At 35.9% G+C, this 25059-nt stretch overlaps 1 protein-coding gene across 1 annotated transcript; it reads right to left on the reverse strand.

Annotated features, from left to right (window-relative positions):
• Positions 1-16865: 16865 nt before the first annotated feature.
• LOC126703076 (2-oxoglutarate-dependent dioxygenase AOP3-like) lies at positions 16866-19068 on the reverse strand. The gene is made up of 3 exons (XM_050401984.1): positions 18704-19068; positions 18180-18501; positions 16866-17111 (listed from the first exon to the last, which is right to left on the reverse strand). The coding sequence occupies exons 1-3, from the start codon at positions 19066-19068 to the stop codon at positions 16866-16868; spliced, it is 933 nt and encodes a 310-aa protein (XP_050257941.1).
• Between the last annotated feature and the right edge of the window lie 5991 nt (positions 19069-25059).

A 25059-nucleotide genomic window follows, 5' to 3' on the forward strand; every position in this document is an offset into this window, starting at 1 on the left:
AGTCGAATGTACTCTCAGTCCAAATAAACTAGTCTCTTGCTAGTTTATTTCAAATTTCAATGCAGTGTGTGGTCACTTTATATATAGTGACTTGCTTTCTTCTAGAATAAGGTTACGTCTTTATTTGAAATTTTAAAAGATGGAATAAGTTACTTTCCGTTTAACTATTTTCAGAGTTTTTCCTTCGCCCATATCTAAGGCAAAGCAATGCTATAGCATATGTCTCAGTTAGGAGAGTAAGACTTTCTTTTTCTTTATTAATTAACTTTGGTCCATCCATATGCATGGTTTCACTTTTAAGTGGACTCAATTTGTTGCAAAATTATACATTTCAAGATGCTCGACAACATAAATTGGATGAAATACACACTTCAAAGTCTGAACACTAATATGACTCATAGCAAGCTTGTGTTTGGATAAAGACATGGTTTATTAAACAAAATCTTAAAGAATATGGAGTTTGCATTCTTCACATTTAAAACTCTCATCAATCACAAACTCCGTTGTTTCAATGAGAAGTACATAGAAAATATAAAACGACGGGAATTGTCAATTTTTTGTTATTTGGATGTAACCAGAACTTGCAAAAATCCTTGTATATATAATGTTGTTGTTAACTAAAAAAATTTATTGGCACAGATTATTGACAATATGACTAGACTTGAATCAAAATAACCCATTAAAAATAAACCACACCCGTAAAAATATTCCAACAACACTATTTTCTAGTAATAGTGTTGGAGTATTTTAATATTATTTAATTAAAATGAATAAATATGATAATATAAATATAATGATATGATAGTTAATAGGAAAGATAAAGAGTTGAATAATGTGTCCACTTTTAGTGAGAATCTATAAGAAGGTGGACAACGTTAGCAAATTTTAAAAGAAAAGTGGAGAACATTGGCCACTTTTGGAGAGAAGCTATGAGAAAGTGGACAACGATGTTCACCTTTAAGAGAAAAAGTGGACAATGATGTTCACTCTTAACGCTGTGTTTGGTTGGGGTGAATTTAGGGGGAATGGAAAACATAGGGAGGAAAATAGGGTGGAAAACAATGTTTTCCACTGTTTGGCAAAAGAAGGAAAATGGGAAGGAAGGAAAACCCGGGAGAAAATTTTCTCTCTCGAGCTCACAAAATTCATCCTCCCAAATTAGGAGGAAAAGGCTGGAGAGAAAGTGCTCTCACAACACTTTTACAAAAATTCTCTCTCCCAACGTCTACAACAACTCAGCGTGACATAATAAGAAGAAGGAAGCAAAAAATAACCACCCAACTACCAAACCCAGCACCACCACCAAACACCGCAACCTAGCACAGAAAATTAACCCAAAATCAACAGAAAATTAACCCAAAATCAACGGAAAAGCAATTAGAAAACCCAACTCAAAATCAAGACAAACCCACTGGAAAACCTAACTCAAAATCAATCAAAACTCACGGGGAAACCCAACCCAAAATCATCACGGACACACCACAAAATCATCAAAATCGTTCTAAATCTAGATCCAAATTCATCAAACCCATATACAAATTCATATAAATAATCAAACCAAAATTGAAAAAAGAAGAAGGAGAAGAAGAAGAAAGAAAGAAGAAGATGCTAAAGAAGAGGAAGAAAAACCCAAACCGGAATTCTACTTTCTCCACCCAAAATCATTGCCCTTAATCAAACCCAACCCAAAATCATCATCTATAATAAAAGCATAAAACTCAAATTGTAAAAGAAGAAGAGGAAAGAAAAAGATTCTCAAAAAAAAAAAAAAAAAAAAGGAGAAGAAGAGAAGCGGAGATAGAGATAAGGACTGAAGGAGTGTATTATGACTCAGAAAAAAGGAGGAGGGGTTGGGTGGGGGTAGTTGGGAAATAATAGAAAAAGGGAAGAGTGTAAGGTTGAATTTATTCAACCATCTAATTGGCTTTATTCCGTGCCAAATTTGCTTGTAATTCAGCATTTAGTAACCCTGTATTTAGGTGGGATTGTTGTAAGGGTAGTGAGTGAGATAGTGTGAAGATTGCTCAAGAGTGTGCAAGAAAACAGAGAGTCGCGGCTGGGACTCGCGGCTGGACTCGCGGCTTCAACCCGCCAGAATCTGCACACGTGCCAAGCATGCTGGAAGATGAACAGTCATGCTAGCTGGAGCACTACAGGACAAAACAGGACAACTGGCCATACGGTTAACTCGCGATTGGAACTCGCGACTTAGTCAAGCCGCGAGGTCAAGCCGCGAGCCACCCCTGTTTTGGAAAAACCTGACGTTTCGCATTCCACTCCTCTTCAGTATAAATACCCTTTTAACCCACGATTGAAAGAGAGCTTCCAGAGAGAATTTTGAGAGAGAAACCCTAAAGAAAAACCAGATTGTTTTACCCACAATCTCTACCTTAGAGTCTCATCAAAATCCCTCACTCTCTTCCTCTCCATTGTCAAATCCTTGAGAGGCCTTTATACCAAACCTGGTTCTCACCATTATCATCTCTGTGAGACAGACGTTTGGAGTTCTGGGAAGCAGTTAGGAAGGAGCCAATATTCATTGGTTGATGCTACGGTGTAGTAGCGGAATCCGGAAAGCTAGAAAAGAAAAAGGTTCGGCGCAACCTCGTTGGAGCAAGAAGCTTGGAGGGCTTAGGTGCATTGGGTAGATTAGGCTTGGAGGGTCTATTGCTGTCCTTGTATCCCAACTGTATTTTCTAGTGGATTGATTACCGCTTGGAGGGCGGCGGAGAGGTTTTTCGCCGAGGTCTTCGGTTTCCTCTTCGATAACATATCTGGTGTTATCGCTGTGTTTGCATCTTCCTTCCTCTCTATCTCTGCCTTTACATTAATCTGCTGTGGTTATTTTGATGTGGCTTAGATAGTTGTTTAATCAATTCCATGTTATAGCATATGTTAAGTTTCCGCACACTAGTTGTTTAACATATTGCATGTGTTGATTAAATTGGTTTTTGGGGGTCTAAACGTTCAAAAGTGTCTTTGTACACGTTTTTGAACTTTCAATTGGTATCAGAGCGGGTACACATCTGTTTGGTTTTATTACCATTGTGTGATCCTTGACTCCCTTTCTTTTTGAGATGGATAGGTCTCAATCCCTTAATGCACCTCCATATTTTGATGGAAGTAACTATGCATTTTGGAAAGTTCGTATGAGAGCCTTTTTATGCTCTATTGATGAATCCGTGTGGGATGCTGTTGAGATAGGTTGGACCAAACCTGAAGCAGCCAAATCCACATGGGATAAGGCAGCACTTACTGCATCTAATGCTAACAGTAAAGCACTAAATGCTATTTTCTGTGGTGTGTCTCCAGATGAATTTCACAGGATTTCTCACATTATTATTGCCAAAGATGCATGGGAGATTCTGGAAACAACTTATGAAGGCACGAAGAAGGTGAAAGATACCAAGTTACAAATGCTGACCACTCGGTTTGAGGAGCTCAAGATGAGTGAGGATGAGTCTTTCGACTCGTTCTATGGGAAGTTAAATGAAGTGGTTGTCAGCAAGTTTAACTTGGGGGAGAAGATGGAGGATTCTAAGATTGTAAGGAAGATCCTTCGATCATTGCCGGAAAGCTTCCGTGCCAAAGTGACAGCCATTGAAGAGAGCAAGGATCTTGACGACATCAAGGTGCAGGAGCTGGTTGGTTCTTTACAGACCTATGAAATGTCGCTGCCAAATCAACGGAAGGGTAAATCCATTGCTCTAAAGACCGTTAATGAGAAGGTGGAAGATCAAGGCTCGTCAGGAGAAGATATGGTTGACAAGGATGTAGCCTATCTTGTTAAAAATTTCAAGAAGTTTTTGAAATTCAAAAACAATGGAAAATTTGATGATAAGAGAAATTTCCAAAATTCTGGAAGGGAGAAGAGGGATTTCAAGAGGAAAGATGGAAAAGAATCCCAATCCACACAAGGTGTTACTTGTTTTGAATGCAACGGGCATGGACACTTCAAGAGGGAATGTCCTAACTATTTGAAATCAAAAGGCAAGGTGTACGCCACGACTTTGAGTGATTCAGATTCGTCCGACTCAGAATCTGAGGAGAGCTGTGATGGAGAAGGGAACTACTCAGCTTTCATGACTATTGCTCATGTTGAGTCTTCGGATGAATTGAATTTGCTTGTTCAAGACCTTGGAGAACATAGTGAGGATGACTCACTAGGAATTGTTGAAGAATCAGAAGCTGAAGAAGAAGAAAGCACAGCAACTCTTCAAGAAAATTACAATTCACTGTTGGAGAAATCTGGCGAATACACAAGGGTGGCCAAGGCTGCTGTGAGAAAGATGAAGAAGGCTGAGGAGGACTACAAAAGTCTCCTAATCCGGTATAGGGAGGCCAAATGCAAGATTGAAACCCTTAATAGTGAGCTGTCCGAAGCCTACACTAAAGTGAGATTCCTTGAGAATGAGGTTGTTCAAGCAAATGCAAAAATAGAGAGGGTCACCACCAAGAAGCTTGATGATGTTATATCATCTCAAAAGAGCTTCTCAGACAAATCCGGACTGGGATATACCGGAGGAAGTAGCTCAACTGGAAATGTCACTAAAGAAGTGAAGTTTGTGAAGTCCAAAGATCCAGTTGTAGCTGACTCTACTAGTGTGAACCTCGAGGTGGAGGAGAAGAAGAATGTGGTGGACCAACGGATGCTGAATCATCATAATCAGCATGTGGGCAGGTCTGAGTCTCGTGCCAAGTCACGTCCTCGACCACAAAGAGGTCCTAGAGGAATGTATGTGTGCCATTACTGTGGACTTCAAGGGCACACTCGACCAAATTGCCAAAAGCTGAGAGCAAAGAACAGTGCTACTCCTCAAAGGTCAGGAGGACCAAGAGTTGATAGGAGAACGTGGGCAGGGGATCAACCTAGAGAGCAAAACGGAGATCCCGGAATGATGAACGTGATGAAGATGATTGGTGCATTCACCAACTGCTTGGAAAGCTTCTCACGAAGGTTTGAAAGCCCTAACTCCCGTACCCAATCCTCTAAGGAAATCACCCCAAACGCAAGTGTCGTGTGGGTGAAAAGGGGTACTCATGCATAAGCATTACAACATGTCCATGCATTAATACTTCCTATGCTTTGTGACTATGTTTGTTTGATATGCTTGTTGTTTTTGATTTTGGTTGTTTGTTTGTGAATATTTCTTAATTGTGTTTTATCATTCTTTTTGCTTCTTGAGTCAAAAATCCAAAAATCACATAAAGAATTTGAAAATCAAAACACTTGATTGACTTTGTTGAGTTTTTGTCTTAAAACTCGTTTTGCCGTGTACCTTTGTGCTAATGGCTTTGTGCATTTTCGAACATTACTTGTTTTCATGCACTCATATCACTATGGGAAAAATCTTGAAATCTATGTGATTGTTGTAAATAGATCTTCAAACTTGTCATGAATGATTGGTGAATGGTTATGTTGATCTTGAAACATGCATAGACTTGTGTCTATATCTCTTCCCATTTTTTATTTTTTTAGCTAAAAAGAGCTCACTAAATGTAAATCTCCAAATGAAAAGAGATATTGAGCTGCAAAAGCCTGTCGCACATTCTAGTATTTGACTAGGAAAAAGGGTAAGCGACCTTATATCAAAAGTGAAATTTCTTTCAAAAAGGCCAAAGGCCTGTTCTTCAAAGAAAAATGTTGTCTATACCTCTCACAATGAGAGATGATTGCCTCAAAAGATCAAATGTTATGGCTGAAAGTGGAGTCAAATGAAAGGCTCCTAGTTATGTTATCAAGTTGTGTGGGAAGTCATATATTCATATTTCTGTAATTGAGATTGGTCACATGATCTAGTGCTAATTGTGTATGCCTTGGTTGAATTGATCATTGAAGCTTCACATTAGACAAAGGACTATTTCAATGCTGATATCCACACACAACACACAAGTTTATGTTTGATAAATGCCCTATTCATTTGTGTGATTGTACTTGATAAAATGTGTTTTCACATGCTCAATCTTTGTTAATTCAAGCACAAAAAGATTTTTGAGTGTTTTAGGTGTTTTTGGAAAGTGTTTTGCTGGAAAAATCTGAAAAATTTCAAAAATACAGTTTTGCCCTGTTTTGGCGGCTCAGTCGCGGGTATGTTAAGTCGCGAGCTTCAGTCGCATCTTCGCTGGTCATTTTTGGCGACTTGTTCGCGAGTGGAAGGTCCAGTCGCGAGATTCACTCAGAGATTTTCGCGGCTCAGCTCGCGACTCACTCGCGGGTAGACCTTCCAGTCGCGAAAAACACTTAGAAAAATTTTTCAAAATTTTCCTCTTGTGTGCTTTGGCGGCTTGAGCTGGCGACTGTGTGGCGACTTGAACCAGTCGCGAAAATCGCGTGTTTTGCAGAAACAGGAGCAGTTTTTAAACCTCTTTCAGTTTTCCCTCGAACTTTTGTAACTGTTCACCTTCTCTTAAAAACTGCTGTTTTCTCCCAAACCTCTTCGTGAATCCATTTCTCAAACCCTTTTGGTACTTCATTTCTTCTCCAAATCATCAAGAAAAGGTATGGGTTTTGATTTTTCAATCTCAGTTTCTTTTTCCTGCATATTTCTGTTACTGTTTGGACTGGTATTGTGTTCGTTATTCTTATCTCTATGTGTAATGGGTTTGGAGTATCCTGTTTTTGATATTGTTCTCACCCGTTTTCATGCTGAGCAGTCAATGTGTTTTTCATTGTTCTGAATTTTTGCTGATTATTGAATCTGAGAATCTTTTCTGAAATGGGTTTGGTGTTTATGTGACTTACTCATTACTCTTGCCTGAATATTGATGTGTGGATGTTAGGTTTCTTCACGATTGAAATATTTTCCCCATGTTCATGTCTCTGTTGGAGTGATGTTTGTTATCTGTTCTAAATGTTCATATGCTGTTTGTTATTACATATCATGGTCATGTTAACCTGTCTCAATGACAGTTGTTGCGTCTCTCTTTGTCTTGGTGCACTTTCACCAAGTTTGATGCACGTATTGATTTGTGCTTCTGTGGTTTGTTGGAAGGATTGTTTGGGTCTGCACTATATTCAGTCTGGGTTTTTATATTGAAATATTGTTTATACTGAATCTTGTTGACAATCTTTTGTGGGGTATTGTTGCTTGGTTCTTTTCTGTTGGTCTGTTCTCTTGCAGATGTCTCGTCGATCTTCCAGGGGTAAAGACATTGTTTCTGACGAACCAGCAACCCCAGTTGCTAAAAGGACTCGTCTTTCATCTCAAGCATCTCAAGATCCCAATGAGGATAGATTCAGAGTTCCCCTGAACTCACACGCCTACTCAAATGTGTTTGACAAGTCAACAACTATAGTGGAGCGGGTCGTAGAGTTCAACACCTTAGGGACTACTTTCATCCCTCGAATCTTTGAGAAACGAGACTGGGCAAACTTGTTCGGAAACTTTGATGATCCAATGGATGAGCTGGTCAAGGAATGCTTCTCCAATGCATCTGATCTTGGACCTATCCTCATTTTCTGGGTCAGAGGAACAGAGTTTAGTGTTACCCCAGACTCCATCGCAGATCTTCTCGGCATCACCAGACCTCAGAATGTGAACTTAACTCCCTATGATGAACGAAATCCAGAGGTTGGGGAAATTCTACAAATCCTAGGACACGATCATGAGGTGTCTAGTGCAGGAACTTCCATCAGCACCGCAAAGTTTGCACCTGAGTTGACCACACTGAAGTTGATCATGTTCACCAACCTCTACCCACTGTCCAACACTACATTCATCAATCTTGGGAGAGCTATATTTCTGTGTGATCTCATTACCGGAGCCCCCATTGATATATGTGCTCACATCTACTACAACCTGAGGAAGACCGCTTGTCGATCTACAGCTCGAGGAATCATTCCATTTTGCAGTCTCGTCATGAAGCTCATCCTTAATGCAGGCATTACTCCTCCTGCAGATGGTAAAATGTTGACTCGTCAACGTCCCATTTCTTTGTTCACTCTTCAAGCAAGCAGAAGTCACTCCTCCAAATCACCAAGACATGCTCACATCTCTCCGGGTCCTTCATTTGCCCCTGACTCAAAGACACCTGCACATACCACCTCTACATCTCGTGATGTTCCTGAAGCTTCACAGGCTGGTATTCCGCAAGCACAAACTGCTTCTCATACTGACAGAGTTGGCAGTGTTCTTGAGCATATTCAGAAACGAGTTGATGAGCTTGTGGCACTTCTCTATTCCACAAACAACCATGTCCAAATGCGCCTCGAGACTATGGAGACTCAGCTAGATGAGATTCAACGGAAGTTGGATGAGAGTCTTTAGCTATTCGTGACAAAAAGGGGGAGAGCATTCAGTAAGGGGGAGAAAAAGTTCAAAGGGAAGTGTGCATAGTGATAGGGGGAGTACACACACACACACATTTTTGCTTTCGTCTCATCTTCTAAACTAATGGTTATTTTGGTTTTGATACACTGTGTTTTGGTGTATAACTGTTTCTAACTTTCTTCATATACTCTTGGATAAACTTTTTTTATATGTTTGATGTTGTTATTCAGGTATTTGTTGGTTTGTACCCATATGCTTTTGTAAGCTTTGAGGGTTTATGTTTTTTGCATAGTTTGTAGGCCTTGTGGTATGTACCATGCTTAAGTGCAGCCTTTATGCTATGTGAAATCAGTATTTTAAATCTAAATGTTCTGCATTGTGGTTTATGTACTGTCACTCTTGTGCCCTTGTAGGATTGTTCCTAGATGCATATGCCATGTGAGCTATGCATTGGTTGAGTGTTGAGCATACAAGTGTCTTGCCTTGTGCTTGTTAACTTGTATGTCTTTGTGTTCATTCCAAGTGTGAATGAACACTGTGATCACTACTTTGTGGTGTTCACTTGGTTGATCAAGCCATGGTTTGTTCATTAACTCCATCTTATGCTTGATCTCTTTTTGCCTGTTTCATATGCATTAATAATTTTCTGCTTACAATGATCATGGTGTATTGTTGTGTTTCAGGAGTTTATGTTCATATGATTCAAGTGCTTCACAGCTTCTAGAATTAGGTGTGAGTGAGTTTTGATCAACTGTTCCCAACTCACATGTTAAGTCTAGAGTCTGTTTTAGGGTTTTGTCACGGAATAGCCAAAGGGGGAGATTGTAAGGTTGAATTTATTCAACCATCTAATTGGCTTTATTCCGTGCCAAATTTGCTTGTAATTCAGCATTTAGTAACCCTGTATTTAGGTGGGATTGTTGTAAGGGTAGTGAGTGAGATAGTGTGAAGATTGCTCAAGAGTGTGCAAGAAAACAGAGAGTCGCGGCTGGGACTCGCGGCTGGACTCGCGGCTTCAACCCGCCAGAATCTGCACACGTGCCAAGCATGCTGGAAGATGAACAGTCATGCTAGCTGGAGCACTACAGGACAAAATAGGACAACTGGCCATACGGTTAACTCGCGACTGGAACTCGCGACTTAGTCAAGCCGCGAGGTCAAGCCGCGAGCCACCCCTGTTTTGGAAAAACCTGACGTTTCGCATTCCACTCCTCTTCAGTATAAATACCCTTTTAACCCACGATTGAAAGAGAGCTTCCAGAGAGAATTTTGAGAGAGAAACCCTAAAGAAAAACCAGATTGTTTTACCCACAATCTCTACCTTAGAGTCTCATCAAAATCCCTCACTCTCTTCCTCTCCATTGTCAAATCCTTGAGAGGCCTTTATACCAAACCTGGTTCTCACCATTATCATCTCTGTGAGACAGACGTTTGGAGTTCTGGGAAGCAGTTAGGAAGGAGCCAATATTCATTGGTTGATGCTACGGTGTAGTAGCGGAATCCGGAAAGCTAGAAAAGAAAAAGGTTCGGCGCAACCTCGTTGGAGCAAGAAGCTTGGAGGGCTTAGGTGCATTGGGTAGATTAGGCTTGGAGGGTCTATTGCTGTCCTTGTATCCCAACTGTATTTTCTAGTGGATTGATTACCGCTTGGAGGGCGGCGGAGAGGTTTTTCGCCGAGGTCTTCGGTTTCCTCTTCGATAACATATCTGGTGTTATCGCTGTGTTTGCATCTTCCTTCCTCTCTATCTCTGCCTTTACATTAATCTGCTGTGGTTATTTTGATGTGGCTTAGATAGTTGTTTAATCAATTCCATGTTATAGCATATGTTAAGTTTCCGCACACTAGTTGTTTAACATATTGCATGTGTTGATTAAATTGGTTTTTGGGGGTCTAAACGTTCAAAAGTGTCTTTGTACACGTTTTTGAACTTTCAAAGAGAAATATTATTTTAATAAAAAAAGTGTGTATAATAGATAAATTGATGTGGGTGTTTTGTAAAAATGATGGTGTAAAATAGAAAAAAAAATTTATCTATATAATGTGGTAAATTTTATATTATTTAATGAGTACAAATAAATCTATTTCTTACTTATTATTTAACAATGGTATAATAGTCAATTTATATAAATTATATTTTCCATCATTCCCTTTTTCTCTTCAACCAAACAAAAGAGTTTTCCACTCTCTTACTTTTCCATCCTCCTAACCAAACACACAAGAGGAAAAACTAAATATTTTCTATCCTTCCACTTTTCTATCATTCCACTTTTCCATCATCCTACTTTTCTACCCTTCTAACCAAAGTGGACAACACTATTCACCTTTGAAAGAAAAAGTGGACAACACTGTTCACTCTTGAGAGAAAAAGTGGACGATGCTATTCACCCTTAAGAGAAAATGTGGACAACGATTTTCACCATTAAAAGAAAAATTGGACAACGATGTTCACCTTTAAGAGAAAATGTGGGCAACGATGTTCATCTTTAAGAGAAAAAGTGGACAACGATATTCATATTTAAGAGAAAAAGTGGACATTATTTAGTCACTTTTTATGAAGAATCCAATTTCATAGGGCAGACAAGAGCTAAGCCACTTTTATTGTGAAGCTCAAATGCAAGGGCAGACCAGGCCTGCTAATCTTGGCCACGTTTAGTGCATGCACAATTGCAAAGGGCAGATTAAAGAGCAGATCAGGTCTACTCATACTTTTAGTGCATACCCAATTGCAAAGGGCAGACCAGGTCTGCTCTGCTTTGCTCCATCTTCTAAAAAAAAGGTCTGCTCTGCTCATACTTTTAGTGCATACTCAATTGCAAAGGGCAGACCAGGTCTGCTTTGCGCTGCTCTATCTTCTAAAAAAAGGGTTTGATCTGCTCATACTTTTAGTGCGTACCCAATTGCAAAGGGCAGACCAGGTCTGCTCTATCTTCTAAAAAAAAAAATGTCCGCTCTGCTCATTTAGTGTGTACCCAATTGCAAAGACCAGGTTTGCTCTGTTCTGCTCTATCTTCTCAAAAAAAAAAAAAAAAGTGTCTGCTCTGCTTTGCTTAGGTTAATAAAAGTTCATTTTATAGATATCATATGCCAAGGCTTTGCATCTTCAAGGGATTTTTTTCCCTGTTGGATCTAAAGACAAAAAATGTACTATTGCACAGTTATATTTCTTTTCCACTTGCTGTAGTTCGCATATATTGCACATTTTTATATGAAATTGTTGTTGCTTTCTAGGCAAAGATTTTTGTATGGCTTTGATTCAAGAAGTGGTACAAATTCAAAATATTGTTATCTTCCTCCAGCAGTTTGCATACAGTTATATTTTTATTTAATTTCATTCATTTTCATATAAATGTACATTCGAATAAAATAAATATATTTAATTTTTATTTACTAACCCCGTGCATAGTACGGGTTAGCGACTGGTTCTTTAATAATGCCGAACTCCAAAATTATCATTAGAAAAAGCATTAAATAATATTCTTCTTAAAAAAAGCATTAAATGTGGTTGACTAAAATTCAGAAATCTAGCTGCACATTTATACAAACATTAATTCTTTAACGGACAAAATTTGGCTATAAATTTGGTTGTAGCCTAAGGCTACACCTTCCTTTTAAAAAATTTACATTGCTACAAATTTTGGAAATTTAACCGTTGGATTACATGTTTTTTACTCTCTTAACACATATGTCAAATTTTGTGTCAACCGGATGTTATTTACTATATAATCCATAAATTTATTTTTTATGTAGAATTTCATACTACATAAACTTGCAATTTAAACAATTGATTGATGACATAATTATCGATATTTGATTGTTTGAAAATTTTGCCAGCGTGTAATCGAATGATGGATTTGTCAAAATTTAAATTTAATAAAAAAATATTGAGTCAAATTGTAGCCTTAGGCTACAACAAACGTTGTCCTTCATTAAATAATGCCAAACTCCAAAATTATCATAAAAAAAAGCACTAAATAATAATCTTCGGATTTTACTTGAAAAGCGAAAAACTAATGCACATAGCATATTTTACACGTTCTTATTTTAGTGCATTAGGGCAGTGTATTTGCACACACTAATGTGCAATAACACTGCCTAATAATTTTGTTTGAATAATTTTACGAATGTGGTTTATTTTAACATATTTTTTAATGGGTTATTTTGATTCAAGTCTAGTCAATTAGTTTTATATAAAAAAAAAAAAAAAAAAAAGTCTAGTCAATTAGTCAATATTCTGTGTCATTACAATTTTTTAATCAGTTGATAACAATATTATATACAAGGGCTTTACAAATTCTGGTTACATCCAAATTACCAACAAAAAAAAAAAAAAAAAAAAAAACTCCAATCATTTTATATTTTTTATTTACATGACAATCAAACAGCAGAATATGCAATTAATGAGAGTTTAAATCATAAGAGCATTCCCATTAAGGAGGCTAAAAATACTAAAAGCTAAATTTTACCACCAACACACAAAAATACCTACTACATCAAAGATTTTAAATGCCAAAAATTTTTACACACAACTATAGTGAGCCGTTATCAATAATAGCTCACTGTAGCATAAATGTTAAACTAAATATTTTTTTTTTTATTCCCAACGGTCACTTTTTCTTTTTCTTTTTTTATTTTTCTCTTCTTTCTTCTCTCTCCTCTCTCACTTTCCTCTTCTCTCTTTCCCATAACTTCTGTTTCTCTCTCTTTCACATTTTGAGCTCCTCCCCTTCAAGGTTCGTCGGTCAAGAACTTCAAAGCCCAAACGCCACTGGACATGAAATCCACTTCGCCTTCGGAGTGTTGCTGCTGATATGGAGGTAGAGCTTGATGGCAGGATGATTTGATTTTGTGGGTTTGGTTTCATGGGTCTGGATTTTGTGGTTTGATTTCATGGGTCTGGGTTCTGTGTTATTTCAACGGGGTGATTTAATTTTGTTACTTGGTAGGTTCGTGGGTCTCTGACCGGCGTGGGCAGTAGTGTTGAGGGGAGATTGGCGAGGTCTTCGGCTAAGAGTTCAGCGTGGGTCATTGAGTCTATTGGCATGGGTCTTTGATCGGCGTGGTGGTCGTTAGAATTGTGGTGGCTGGTGGCTGGCCACCTCACTTGACTCCGACCAAGCCGATTCACTCGCTGCCTCACTCGCAGGTATGGATTAGGCCATAAGCAATGGCATTGATGTGCTTTTGCTCTCTCTTGGTGGTTGTTTTTTTTTTCCTTTTCCAATTGTTGGTGGTGATGAGGTTGTGGGTTTGGGTTTGTGATTTTGGTGGGTTGTTTTTCTTTTTCTTTTTCTTTTTCCGATTATTGGTGGTGATGAGGTTGTGATTTTAGAGGGTTGTTTTTCTTTTTCTTTTTCTTTTTCTGGTTGTTGGTGGTGAATGGTGATGAGCTTGTGGGTTTAGGATTGTGATTTGGTGGTTGGTGGTCATGGTTATGGGCGGTGGTGATAGTGACAGTTGTTGTAGCTATGGTGGCGTCGGCGGGTGGTTTGATTTTTCTTTTTGTTTTTTATGGTGGTGGCTAGCAACAGCTAGCTGTGGGTGTGGGTTTGCAAAGAAAGTGGTGGGTTTTCAAAGAAAGGGAGAGACACAGATAAGAAGAGAGAGAAAGAAACATATAGAGAATAAAAAAAAAAATTAAATGAAGTGGTAAAAGAAATAGAATCTTTGATGTATGATGTATTATAAAGTGAGGTGTTAAAAGCTAAAAAATAGTGTTTTGAGATGGTAAATGCTAAAAATTTTGACTCCCTTGATGGGAATGCTCTAAGAATGTAAACTCTATCATTTTTAAGTTTTTGAACTTAACAATGTCTTATCCAAGTACAAGTTGTGAGTCATTGTTGGTGTTCAGACTTTGGAGTGTAAAATTCTACAACAAATTGAGTCCATATAATGATGTAAAGAGAAAAAACCATGCATGTGGATGGACCAAATTTATTATCTATTAGATATATATATTATTCCAATATAATATGCTAAATCCTATAATTAATAGATTTCTAGTACAAGTAGGAGACTTGGCTTACACAATATATTAGCCAAGCCTAATCCTACTGTTTGTGCAAGCCAAGTCTCATACTTATACTAAAAGTCTATTAGCCATAGGGTTTAGCCTAATATATATAATATATACCCATGTTGGGCTTATTGTAACGCATGATTTGTACTACACTTTTATATAATAAAGATGTAGCCCTTTTAAGGTTTCGTGTTCTCATGTTCACTATTTTTTTGTATTCTCTGTTTTATACTTCTACTTCTTTTTTCTTTTTTTTTTTTGGGTCAGATTTAATTCGACATCTATATTTTATCATTTTTAACGTGGTATAAGTTAATCTTCAACATTATCCATCCATTGTATCATTATTAGCATCATTTTGAAACCTTTTAAGCATCATTATACAAATTTAAATTAAAAAAAAAAAAAAGACATGAAAAAAAAAATGGTTAAAAAATCAATAATGTTATATTAGCCCAATGTAATAGGCCTAAGCCTAATCATACATTGTGCAGAAAACAAGTCTCCTACTTGTACTAGAAATCTATTAATTTAGGGTTTAGTCTACTATATATACCCATGTTATAGTTCATTGTAACACTTGATTTGTATTACACTCTCATATATTAAAGTTGTAGCCCTTATTGTGGCGTTTGGTATGGGAGAATTCACGTTACTCCTGGCAACCAAATTCCTAGGAATATGATTCCTTGCAATCTAGATGCCTAGGAATGTAGCTATTCCTATGTTTGGCTTCACTGGAAATCTCTTAATATTCCTAGGAATGTGAGATGATAATGTTTGGTTTATTTCTAGGAATCTTAAATGAATTATTTATTTTTCCCATTCTATCCTTAGATTTGAATGTAAACTACCAAGTCCTTTAAAAAAAAAAAAATCTCCCTTTAAATAAATAATAAAAAAAAACTATTAATAATTTGTTAAGCAACATACACACAATAGTAAAAGTGAATACCTGGCAATAATGGAGAGCCCCCTTCAACACATGAAACCTAAATAGAACTTTGTTAAAGAATATATCATCAAAGTTGTCTATCCTGTTTATGTTATTTTGACAGGAAAAGATAAAGATAAGGGAAATGATATTGATGATTTGTTTTATATTTTATCTTAATTGTCTAAATGATAAGGAAAAAAGGTTAAAATTGTCAATTTATAAAAAAATACAATTTCCTTTAAGTTTGGGAATCTAGATACCCACATATTTTAAAGGGAATCCACATTCCTACTAAGAGGGGTTTAAGGAGGGAATCTAGATTCCCTTGGCATTTGATTCCCTAGCGTAATTTGCAACCAAACATGGGAATCTTTAAACATTCATGAAAATTCTAAAACATTACTCCGTATCAAACACCATAATAAGGGTTTCCTCCTTAGACATAGGCCGTTAGGCTGAAATATGTAAACTTCATGTTCTTGTGTTTTATATTTTATGCTTCTCTCATCCCTATATATTCTAGCATATTCAACACGGTTATTGATGAAGCCGAAAATGGACCTTGTCAATATGTTCCCCGTCAATGCCGATGGACGACCTCCGAGACCTGTGGTCAAGACAAGAAAAAGCAAAGGAATGTTTAGCCGGCTGGTGTAATGCCAGTTGAGAATACTCCGATGCTAAAGTCAGATTATGAGTTCTCAGAATAAACTTCTCACCGTTCTTTCTCTCTCTCTGGTAATTTTTTTTATTTTTTATATCTCTTTACCTGAGTTCCCTTTACATTTTTATAGTTTGTTTCGATTTGGTGTAGTTATGTCTGTTAATGCTACTTCCGGACATTTTTCTCCTGAGAGTAACGCAGCATTGATTGACACTGATGATTTCCTTAATGATGTAATGGATAGCCGTTGGACAATCATTATGCTGGTAATTGTTCCGGTGCAATTATTGGTTCATAACTGTCTTGTGGACATTTATCCGTACTTTAATGAGTGGTGGTCTGCTTCGTCCATGAAGGTGACGCATGTTGACAGAATCTTGTTCCCAGCTCTTGTCACAAACATGGCTAAGGTCGTCTTTCATCTAGACGACCTTTATGTTGATATTCGTCAATTATATCAATGCTAATATTTAACATGTGATAATTAAATTCACGTAATCATCAAGTTCTTGATTTCAAAAGACATTTATTTATGAGCAATATAATATCCCGTACATAATTTTATATATTCATACATATATTCTTATTGAAAGCCCTTTAAAAGTTCAAATGAAAAATATCAACAGACACTTGTGATAGAAAAATATGAACAGACACTTCTGTGAGCAAGATTAGAATTAAAAAGAAAAGACATGCAAAAAAACTGGTAAGGAAACCAATTATGTCATGATTAAAATCATCAAGTTCTTGATATCGCAAATGAGTAATATTGAGTACATAAATTTTTATGTTATCATTATTCTTATTGAAATCCCTTTAAAGGAAAATAACCATATGCCAAATTATAAATAAAGCCATAAATAGACACTTCTTCTACACGCTTTTGAAATTAGAAGAAACCAAAGTCACCATATAAGTGACCACACACTACATTGAAATAACAACCGAGAGATGCGTCTTTTTGGACTGAGAGTTTAAACACCACAAAAGACTTCGAGAGAAAGTTCTTTTCCATAGGCGACTAGTCTGTTTTGTTCTTGAGCATAATCACGAAGATTTATTGGCTTGTAGTGTAAGGGATGCTCTTCATCGACTAATTCTTCTGGCACACATATCGTTTTATTGTTGTGCGAAAACAACCCAAGTGAATATCTTGTCTCAAGATTTTCAGCCAACAAAACTCGATGCATGCAAGCTTTTATCCTATCATTGCTCCATACCTTGGTCAAGCAAAACACGCATCCATCAATTCCATTGAATATGATCTTGTAAAGCATATCATAAAATATTGGTACAATATTGGAAAGCTAAATTAACCGGAGTTGATATAGATTGCGAAAATACTTAAATTGATCACACCATTAAGACAAAACAATAAATTAACAATCTACTTCCAAATTTACGTAGTTTTGTAACAAAGTAGAATGATGGAGTAATTATTTTCTCTAATTTCCAAAAAAGTTCTATGTTCGGAGCTAACGAATCGAGTAACTGAACATTCACCTTGATCTTACTTCTCTATTTTGGTTAAGAGGAGTGAGAAAAAGTAAAGTTTTCCGTGAAGAAAATCTAGACCTTGAAATTTGGGTAGCTTATAATAAGTAATTTGGAAAACTATGATTAATCTTTATTTATTGTCCGCTTATGAATTCACAAGGCTATTTTCCAACAAGATACGATAAATACCAACTTCTGATAATTTATCTAATAAAGCTAATCATAATCTTTCATAGTTTAAATTATAGACTTATTTTAATATATCACAACAAATCCGTAATTAAAAGATCTAACATATTTGAATTTATTTTATTTGTTTATAAATATTATAAATTTTGAACCTATAGCAACCTTGCGCTTTATTATCGGTTTAAAATGTCAATTTATTTTTGTTATGGTGAATATTTTATCTCAAGCCCTTATTGGATAATAATGGATTTTAACAATTAAACTAACTGAAACTAATAATATATTGAATTAAACGTGAAAAACTACAAATATTACTTATCCAATTCAATACTAAATATTTAACACTACTTTCTCAAAAAAAAAAAAAATATATATATATATATATATATATATATTCAACACTACATTCTATACATTATGCTTCCTTATTTTTTATTGATTTTCCATCAATAGAATTAAACTTTTTTTGTGTGACTCTCTTATTCTTAAATATTCCAACATAGGATAGTAAAAAGAAATAAATAAATAAAGAGAGGAATATCTATAGCAATTTTGCAAGAGCAAGCAATTTAAACCATAATTTGCGTATAGTAATTGCCCACCTGGAGTCCATCACCTGCCAAGAATATAAAGGATGAAGGGGAGGGATCAAAATCAATCCATTCACCATCCTTTGTTTTTATCTCCAAACCCTTTACACGATTTTGGTGAAGTATGGTGGTAAAGTGCTTGTCCGTGTGGTTGTCAAGGCCATTTTTGGTCCCAGTTTTCTGAGGTTCATTATATTTTAAAATGCCGAAACTGTGAGTAGTTGATTCCATGTGAGAGTCATAGTAATCCCCCACGCCATAATTTTCAAATACCATTTTTGTCACCATTTTATCTAATTCCGCCATCAGCTTCACATATGAATCAGCACTTTCGCTAACCAAGAGAAAACACATCAAAAAGTGTTACTGTTACGTTGTACATAGTTTTAAAAATTTTAAGTAAATAAATAAATAAAAGCAGAAGGAAAAAAAAAAAAAAAAAAAAAAACCATAAGCTATTAGAGAATACAGTGATTTTATTATTTTCTTATAGTTAAAAATAGAATAAGAACATAAGATTTCGATTAGGTTATCACCGGACATGATGATTCCCATTGGGCCAGAAGATATTGGTAAACTCTTGAGTTACATCTGTGGAGGTTGCATTATCAATCACCAGGCGTTCGTACTTAGGAGAAGAGAAATAGCCATGGAAAGGCCTTTCAGAAGTGAATTTCATTTTGGTTTCTGTGGGGAACTCAAACAACTTTGCAAATGAGCTAGAGATTGCGTTGTGAAGCTCTGAAGGAATTTTATTGCCAATCTCCGCTACAAAACAACCGTATTCTTCAAGTGCACGGCAAACATCTTTGCGAGCTGAGAACCATGTTTTTGTACCAGGTTTCAGGTCCAAGTTGGAGAGATCAACAACTGGAATCTTGGCTTGTGTTTTGGTATCCATGATTTTGACTTGTGTTTTGAGGGTTGCGAAGGCAAAACTGTGCAATGCTGTGTTATTTATAGATGTCAGTGGTCAAAGATTGAGAATTGGTAAAAATGATCACAGCTGTGATTAACTAATTAACAGAACCGGCGTTGATTGGCATACAAGACCTGGGTAATCTAGTCAACAAATATACACTATTTTCGCATGGATAGGAAAAACTAGTAAACCAAACAACATTTTCCATGTCTAATCTTATCACGTATCAAGCACTTCGCTTAACCGCTTGACTCCTCCTAGAACAACGGCGACCTTTCAGCAAAGACTCATACTGCTTGCTTGCGAAAACTCCGTAGTCCTCTGTTACTTCTCGAAACCATATCAAATTAAATAATTTAACAGGTTTTAAACTCTTCCTTTCTTATATAATTAGCCTTTGAGCATGCACGAGGCTCTTCTATTTTTTGAGTAAACGTTAATTTAAAACATTTATTATAATTTGAGATTTTTAGGAGTGTGAAGGACGCAAGGTGCCCCTGCTTTTTCAGGGTAAGAAGGGGTAGAGAAAATGCCTTGAGAGAATGTTCGAGTACCAGGCGCTACGGCGCTGAAGTAACCCATGCCATACTCCCAGGAAAAGCTCGAATGACCTTCAACAAAAGGGTACCTGTACCCGAAACCGACGGGTAGGTAGAGAATACCCAGGGGCGCGAGACAACTCTCTCTAAGGAACTCGGCAAAATAGCCCCGTAACTTCGGGAGAAGGGGTGCCTCCTCACAAAGGGGGTCTCAGTGACCAGGCCCAGGCGACTGTTTACCAAAAACACAGGTCTCAGCAAAGTCGTAAGTTCATCACACATAATACTTACCATATTTATTTATGACAGTGATTAAGTTGAATTTAATCCTAAAATGTAATGTTTTAATCCTAAAATTTAGTAATGTAGTACACATCCATAATAAAAAGTTAAAAAAGAAAAAGTACACGTATAAAAATTTTGAATTAAACTATTTTTTTTTTTTAAATCCCACCTTCTATCTAGAAAACACTACCTGACCACCCTTTTTTTTTTCTTCAAATTCAAAGTTTAAAAATAATACACATTTGTGGATAACTACATGTACTGTTTTAATCCTAAAAGTTATCCACTTACTACACATCCATAACAAAAATTAAAAAGAGTTTAAATTTCAAATATATTTCTTTTACGGTAAATGATTCAATTTTAATCTTAAAATGTAGTGTTTTAATCCTAATAGTTAGCCACTTACTGCACATTCATAACAAAAGTTAAAAATAGTTTAAATTTCAAAGATATCAACTATCCTTAAAACTGAGAAAAGGTATGTAACATTTTTTATGGAGTAGCAAATTAATAATTACTATAAAAAAATGTAAATTGAATTTTACATAGAATTATACAAATGATAAATATAATTTATGTTACAAAAGAAATTTTTTACAACAATTTGTTAGATAACAATCACTTCATGTGAGGTTTAAATTGAAGTGCAAGACTTAGGTATAGTACTTAGATACTGTTCCTTAGGTAACCTCACAAAAAGCCTTCAAAATAGAACCCCAAAAATCCTTCCTTTTTACATCTTCAATAACACAAAACAAAAAATCCCTCCTCTCCTTTACCAACCCGAAAACCCCAGGCACCATACAATTAAACGGATATAGATAAGCACTATGCTTATCTGATCCAATTCCAACACTAACATACTCAAAAGACTTCCTAATGTTAGGGATAATCATAAGTTAGCCTCTTATTCAAAAGGGTAACAATTGAAAAGAAAAGATAAAGTGATCCACATCTAATATGAACTTTGCAGGCCATAGAGTTTGTGTGATCGTGAACAGAAGAAGCAGAATAGCAGCAAGGAGATTTTAAATAAAATAAAATTAAAAAAAAAAAAAAAAAAAAAAACCAACACCAAAAACAACATCCAAACAAAAACAAATGTGGATCTTGGATGCTTTTCATTTAAAAAAAAAAAAAAGAAGACAAAAAAAAAATTCCAAATTCACAAAATAATATTATTTTACCATCAAGTAGGCACAACATTCAACATCAAACAACATTGTAAATAAGGCCATTTCATACAATTAGTAACTTACCTTAGTAGCTGGTGCAGATTGATTGGTTAAGGAAGAATAAAATATTTTAATATTTTATGTTGTTTTCTTTTTTCTAGTTGAATTAGGATTTTAATTGTTTTTCTTTTCCTAGTTTAATTGTTTTTCCTTTCTCAAGTAGAAGTAGGTTTATTCTTTCTTTTCCTAAAAGGAGTAGGAGAAATTCTATTCCTATAAATACTCTTTATAGAGGGGTTGATTATTATTTTGTTATGCATTAATTAATAAAAGTTTGTTAGAGATGTTTTCTCTATTATTTTGCCTACTAGCCTAGTATTCTTGTGGAACTTAGGTTTCGTGGAAGAGTTGTAGTAATTGTGTGTTACAGATTCTGCTTCTACACGCCTACGCTGCATCAGTTGGTATCAGAGCAAGGCTAGGTTCCTACTATGGCGCAAAGAGGAGTACGTGGGGGAAAACCTGTTGCCATAGATGACGTGTATGAATGCGATGAGGTTGCACGCGATGCGCAATTAGAGGCGTTCTTTTAATAAATGTTATGCATTAATTAATAAAAGTTTGTTAGAGATGTTTTCTCTATTATTTTGCCTACTAGCCTAGTATTCTTGTGGAACTTAGGTTTCGTGGAAGAGTTGTAGTAATTGTGTGTTACAGATTCTGCTTCTACACGCCTACGCTGCATCAGTTGGTATCAGAGCAAGGCTAGGTTCCTACTATGGCACAAAGAGGAGTACGTGGGGGAAAACCTGTTGCCATAGATGACGTGTATGAATGCGATGAGGTTGCACGCGATGTGCAATTAGATGCGTTCTTTCAACGAATAGAGGACTGGTTTGATGCGCTTTCAAAGCAGCTCACCGCCTTAACCGTTGGAAATCAACCTCAAAACTACCATCCAAATCCATGTTTTGTGGAGGAGGAGGAGGATGTTGATATCGAGCAGGAGGGCTGCGATATCAAAGAGGATGATGAATATATTGAAAGAATTTGTCCAGTAGATTGGGATTCTCCACCAATTTATGATGATTATCCTGAATGTTTTAGTCAAGGAGAAAAGATTGAGCTTGATAAAAATAAAGTCATATACATACGAGATGAGCCCTTTACTCACATCGTTGATGAGACTTTCGATATTCAAAAACAAAAGGTTATTGATCCCTTTTGGGAGGATTTTATTGAACTAGAATTGATAGAGGTCAACAAGAGGCGTGAGCGAGTGATTTTAAGTAATCTTTGTCAAGGAGGAAATATGAAATTTTTGGATGTGTGCATGGATTCTTTTTTAGTACTTGCTTCATATATCCCTCCGTGGCAAAAGAGGTCAAGAATAAAAATCCGTACATCAAGATTTATTATGAGTGAGAAAAGATTGATAAGTAGCATATTGATTCGTCTTGTCTTGCACAGAAGAATAGGATGGAGAGGATTATTCGGGGTTCCATTTGATCGTGGAAGATTGCCATAAAACTCGAGGACGAGTTTTCCCAACCCCGAGAGAATGGTGCAGATTGATTGATTAAGGAAGAATAAAATATTTTAATATTTTATGTTGTTTTCTTTTTTCTAGTTGAATTAGGATTTTAATTGTTTTTCTTTTCCTAGTTAAATTGTTTTTCCTTTCTCAAGTAGAAGTAGGTTTATTATTTCTTTTCCTAAAAGGAGTAGGAGAAATTCTATTCCTATAAATACTCTTTATAGAGGGGTTGATTATTATTTTGTTATGCATTGATTAATAAAAGTTTGTTAGAGATGTTTTCTCTATTATTTTGCCTACTAGCCTAGTGTTCTTGTGGAACTTAGGTTTCGTGGAAGAGTTGTAGTAATTGTGTGTTACAAATTCTGCTTCTACACGCTCACATTGCATCAATAGCCCTGGTAATTCCTTACTTGATGTATCATCAAGCATGTTTTGCGTGGCTGCATCAAAAAACGCAGTAACAATTAGGACAACTATCAAACAATTCCAAACAATAGAATCATAGTTACACAGCCAACACCTCACCAATGGACTGAATGTGCAAAGGAGATATATGTGTTAATAGGATAAGAGACCCACCACTGTTGAGAAATTTGACAAAATATAACATACTCTCATCATGTTGATCTCTTGTTATGTAAAAATCCCAAAAATAGAAATGCCAATAGACAATGTCTAAAAAATATGTAGAAAAAAATTGGATCAAAACACTCACCATCATTGTAGTGGTCATTAATCTAATGAAGAGGAAATAATAAGGTTAGCCAACATGATAGAGAATGAGGAAATTTTTGTCAAAAGTGAAGATTTGATCTAATTTTTTTTTTTTTTTCCAGAAGAAAATTGAAGAATTAGGAGAGTGTACCATTCATTGAATTTGTGTTTATGTCCGTGAGAGTGGGCTCCTTTTTTCTGGGCATTTTTGTTTGTGGGAGTTAAGATAGTAATTCACAGTTATCTTAAATTGAACATGCTGAATAATTAGTAGTTTTCTTTTTGAAAAAGTAAAATTTAGGACAATAGTTGGTAGTTTTTTTTTACATATTTATCCTCGTTGGTTTAAAACTTGTAAGGGAATAGGATAAGGGTACTTTGGGCATCCAAAATGAGGAATCCAAATAGGGGAAACCCCTTAAATAATAGTATAGATAAAAAATATGTAGAAAAAAATTGGATCAAAACACTCACCATCATTGTAGTGGTCATTAATCTAATGAAGAGGAAATAATAAGGACAGCCAACATGAGAGAGAATGAGGAAATTTTTGTCAAAACTGAAGATCCTTTTTTTTTTTTTTTTTTTTTTAATTCAGAAGAAACCTAAAAAATTAGGAGAGAGCACTATTCATTGAATTTGTGTTTATGTCCGGGGGAGCAGGCTCCTTTTTTTTGGGCATTTTTGTTTATGGGAGTTAAGATAGTAATTCACAGTTATCTTAAATTGAATATGCTGAATAATTAGTAGTTTTCTTTTTAAAAAACTAAAATTTAGGACAATAGTTGGCAGTTTTTTTTACATATTTATCCTCACTGGTTTAAAACTTGTAAGGGAATAAGATGAGGGTACTTTGGGCATCCAAAATGAGAAATCCAAACAGGAGAAACCCCTAAATAATAGTATAAATAATAGTATAGATATTGTATAAGCAATGTAATCCTCCCAAAAAAAAAAAAAAGGGTTGAACCCAGTGGTAACCAATACCGGTATATCACGTCCCATGAACCCATTGGAGCACTAATCCACAAGTTTTGTGTATTATTGCAGTTTATATATATATATATATATATATAATTATAAAATGTGAGATTTCAAGATTAATTATTATTATTTTGAATAGGTTTAATTATTAAGAAAAAGTGGAAACTTAAACAGCATTTTGTCCACTTTTTTAATTGGATTCTCACTAAAAGTGGCCAAATGTTGACCACTTTTAGTGAGTCTATAAGAAAGTGGACAACATTTGGCCACTTTTGGAGAGAAGCCATAAGAAAGTGGACAACGTTGTTCACTTATAAGAGAGAGTGGATAACGATGTTCACATTTAAGAGAAAAAATGGACAGTAATATGTACTTTTAAGAGAAACAGTGAGCTTTACTGATGAAGTACGTCTTCTGAACAAAATCATGGGATCTAATCTCAATCCCCTTTCTCATGGTAACACTATTACCATTGAAAGAGCTAATAATCTCCTTTATGCTCTTCTCACAGATGTTCCCATAGATCTTCCCTCCATTTTGTGTCAGTCTTTGTTGGGTGTGTATTACTCTCATGACTACCGTCATATCTGCCTTTCTCTATCACTCGTATTCTTATTCATTTAGGCTTCTACCTACCTACACCTTTCATAGAACTCAAGCCTAGGTTTGTTTTTGGTTCTAGTACTCTAAAGAAAATGCAGGCACAATTAACCAAAAATAAGGGTGATAA

The sequence above is a fragment of the Quercus robur genome, chromosome 10 (assembly GCF_932294415.1).
Source record: "Quercus robur chromosome 10, dhQueRobu3.1, whole genome shotgun sequence".
Lineage (NCBI taxonomy): Eukaryota > Viridiplantae > Streptophyta > Magnoliopsida > Fagales > Fagaceae > Quercus > Quercus robur.